This window comes from Plasmopara halstedii (assembly GCF_900000015.1).
Source record: "Plasmopara halstedii genome assembly, contig: Scaffold_1211, whole genome shotgun sequence".
Lineage (NCBI taxonomy): Eukaryota > Oomycota > Peronosporomycetes > Peronosporales > Peronosporaceae > Plasmopara > Plasmopara halstedii.
In genome coordinates this window covers 1036715-1040552 of record NW_020188126.1, presented here as the reverse complement: position 1 = coordinate 1040552, position 3838 = coordinate 1036715, and the positions used below count along the sequence as shown (strand labels likewise).

At 42.6% G+C, this 3838-nt stretch overlaps 1 protein-coding gene across 1 annotated transcript; it reads right to left on the bottom strand.

Annotated features, from left to right (window-relative positions):
* Positions 1–412: 412 nt before the first annotated feature.
* PHALS_00871 (uncharacterized protein) lies at positions 413–856 on the bottom strand (the record flags this gene model as incomplete). Its single annotated transcript, XM_024730622.1, has 3 exons — positions 413–430; positions 538–619; positions 684–856. The coding sequence occupies 3 exons, from the start codon at positions 854–856 to the stop codon at positions 413–415; spliced, it is 273 nt and encodes a 90-aa protein (XP_024580881.1).
* Positions 857–3838: the final 2982 nt, after the last annotated feature.

Genomic DNA, 3838 nt, shown 5'->3' with positions numbered 1-3838 from the left:
CTCTTGGAGAAGAGGCAGGGTCACCTGTCGATGCGCACTTTTCCACAGTGATAAACAAGACTTGAGGTGAAAAATCTTCTGAGGTGGTCGCTTCTCCAGCCCTCTCATAAAGACAAGTGACGCTGCCAAGTATAAATCGGACGTGGTGGGTTGTCACATCGACATCCACTTTGCTGAGGGATGTAACGCGTTCAGATAAATTCGAGATGTGTTCCCCTTATCCAGTTCGTGGTTCGAGTATGACACACATCGGCAATTACAATGGCTTCTAGATTTCAAGGGTACATCTCCCGTGAAGCGTAAGCGTTTTCTTAGCCGCTGCGGTTCCAAGCGCAGACAGTATTACTGCGGGGTGATAAGCCGTGAGTTGTGAATGCGGTTACAAAGCAGCTTTTTGTCGCTAGTTTCAATCCTATCGTGCGCGAGGTGTCTACACACATATGTGTGTAGCGCCAGCGCGGCAAGCGGCTTCAAACAGTTCATAGTGTATTTTGGCGTGACAATTTAATTAATAGTCGGCCTGACTCTCGCGCTTACAGCCAAGCAAGTGGGACTTGTCAGCCAAGACCAGCGAATTGGTTTAGAACCGGACATCGTGGTGAGTTTCACAACGCCCCCCCTGATGGACTAGGACACGAGTCCTGAGCTCGTGGAGCAAGAATGCTGATCACAATGAGAAGTACCTGTAGGGGACGGCTTGACCTTGTATTACCGGGAGAGGGCAGAGTGCTTGGTCGGGAACTTGCAAGTTATCCGGATTGTTCTTGTTGAGAAACAGTTCAAAAACGCTCCACGAAAATTTGCCTAGCACGTTAGTTTCCAAGACCTCGCTTTTAGCGATGTTTTTATGAAGCATTTACTAGCCCACAAGATCACACTGCTGATGCAAGTATGATCTCAAAATGCGAAAGAGGTGGGTAATGTGTAAGGAAGGGGTGCGCAGACTTTACTCATGGAGTGGTCACTTCTGCGCAGGGTGAACCACAAAATGGTCTGCTTATCAGAAGAAGGGTGTAGCGGGGCAGGTACTCTGAATCTGGGTATGCTCTTTTCTCTAAAAAGGCCACTCAGTTTTGGAACGCTGAGCCTTTCACAAGCCTAACTGCGTGACGGCGAAACTCAGACATCAAAACCGAGATCTGGTTAATATAAGCCGCAGATGCACGCCATGACTCCCGAGGAGAGTCTACATGCTGGCACAACAAAAGAGCTCCCAAGTCAGCCAAGCTCCATAGACGCTGCTGGATTTGCAAGCAGTGGCCCACATTTACGTAGGATTTGGTGGACTGTCGTGTACGCCAGGGCGCTTTCCATTATTTGGACAAAAAGTAAGCTTACCCTTAACCTGAGAAGTTGTGGGGTTGGAGGTACCACTTTGGCAATATTGCCCTGGTTTGAAACCAAGATTACGACAAGATCTATTGATCAAGAGTTTGTGAGAAGATAGAGCTTGTGGTCGAGCAGGCTGTATTTATTGAGCTGGACAAGAGCACACAATCCTATTTCAGTACGTTGCGTCAATGCGGCTCTCATAAGCGAAGTTCACTGGTGCAATACGTAAGGCAACTCCTTTAGGTAAGTCGCTCAGCGGGACCAAGGTGATAGCGGGATAATGGCATCATCATGTGTGACCCGACACGTTTCACTTGGACTCAATTTACTGCCTCCCAGAGGTCAAATTGTGAAGCTGTCGGGAAGCATTTAGAACTCTCGCAATAGTTCTGCATAACATTGACACAAGAGCTATAATATGACTAAGTACAATCTGGCTGGTCACATTTAATTGAATTGTGCACAAACATATATTCACCACATGGTGTATACGGGTCTATAATTGTTTTGTGACTCCTGTCTTGTATGTTATCTATCATCCGATGCCAGATCAGTGTTGATCTTTTAGATTTATTAGCGATGAATATCAGAAGTTTATCAAACTAAATCTCGAACATCGAACTACGTTGCAGTGCGAGAATTTTAATCAAAAGCTTCGATTTTTGCAGATTTTCATTTTGGAATATCTTGTGTCAATTAAGCACAAGCTTATACTAATTAAACACTTAAGTGTAGAGAGCCGCAGGCGCGTAAATGTGACCATTTTAGTATGATTTGTTCACAAAGATATGTAAGTGCTGGCGGACTGAATGTCGCAAAATGGAGTAGTGGTACTTTACATCTGATCATGTTATAATTGTATGAGTACATGATCTTACGAATCAATATTATCCATTTCATAATAGTTCAAATATCTAAAACAGCAAATTCACTTAAAACCACGATGCAACTCGGGTGATAAAAACGAAAGGTAAGCTACACATATAGAGAGCAAGCTTTTGGCGAAACGACAATGCAGATGGAAAACCTGCAGATCACTTTACGGCTGCATTGAAGACCTATCGCTACCATCTCGATATTCACGGGCGCACGCATATGCTAATTATGTCTTTGATTGTCGAAGAATCAATTCCGGTCTTAGTAGTAAAATTAAGAAACATGAAGTTTTGGAGCTTAAGTGCGATCGCATTACAATTAGAAAAGTAATCACGAATTGTCAGGTATAATGATTTAGTATTACGAGCTAATTAATGAAAGAACGCAAGCAAAAAAATAGATATAGCTTAAACTAAACTTATAAGATGTAGGACGATTGTTACTTTAGTATTGTGATAATGAAGTTTCTCACTTAAATATTAGGCGTTTCTTTGATCTAACATGCCACTCGAAGAGATAACTAAACACAGAAGTCTTGTTGCACGAAGATTACAAATCTGTAAGGACTAGTTGGTTTCAGAACACGCCCAACTCTGTAGGAAAAGATAGCATCAGTACCCTTTTTGAATGTCAGCCCAATCCTAGTGCACAAAAGACTCAGCACTTTCTGCACGGTGGTGTGGTCACGTTCAAGATTGTCATCGGCAGCTTGTCTTGGCTATGAAGCCGTGATCGTTTCTGGAAAGACCCGAGCTTAAAGAGAATTTTTATACGGATACCAAGCTATTAATCTATAATTGTAGTTCTAAGATTTTGATAATGATTTCCATGACTTCCTCACGCGTCTTGTAAATTAAAAAGAGGCTCACTCATCTAACGTACGATGGTCCCAAGCGATAAAGCTTTCCATTGTCAATTCGAGGTAAGCTCTTTGATCTGACACTCAATTTGTGGTTAACTTTGGTTGGACTTGAGAAATTGAGACAGCAACTGTCAGAATATTACTCCAATGTCGAGTACGCTTGGGAAGATCATGCTAGCGTTTAACAGATCCAGAATCATCTTGGCCGACTATTTATTGATTTCATTAACAGCACATGCCAGAAAAATGATGTTGCAAAGCAGGTATCAACTGCTACCACAAAACCAAGGAGAAAAACCAAGTCATTCCATTTGGACAACACACAAATACAGCAGTATTAGTTGCCATCAACATTCCTTCGATACTTTTGGCCATATAAGCCGGCATATGAGCAGGTGTCATTGATACACTTGTCACGACTGATAAGAAAGTGTTCAAAACAACATTAAAAACTCAAAAAACACGTTTTAAAAAATGAGTGGTCAAATGAGGTATCGTACCTTAACTCTGTCATACGAAGTGCCGATACGCGAAGATTTAACCGATTTTTGTCCGTTGTCGAGGTTTTGTTTCGGTCTCTGTGGGGGAAAAGTCTTTTGATCACCGAATCTGTTGCTAAAGCGGAGTACGAAATGAATCACAGCTAGAGCTTCAGCCGGCTCATATAATGCTCGTTTAATGCTCTTGCGTCTATGTTTTATCGATCAGACACTTCGGTCCACACAATCGCAAGCTGTGTGAAAGGTTTTTCGACGAGCCTTCATTACC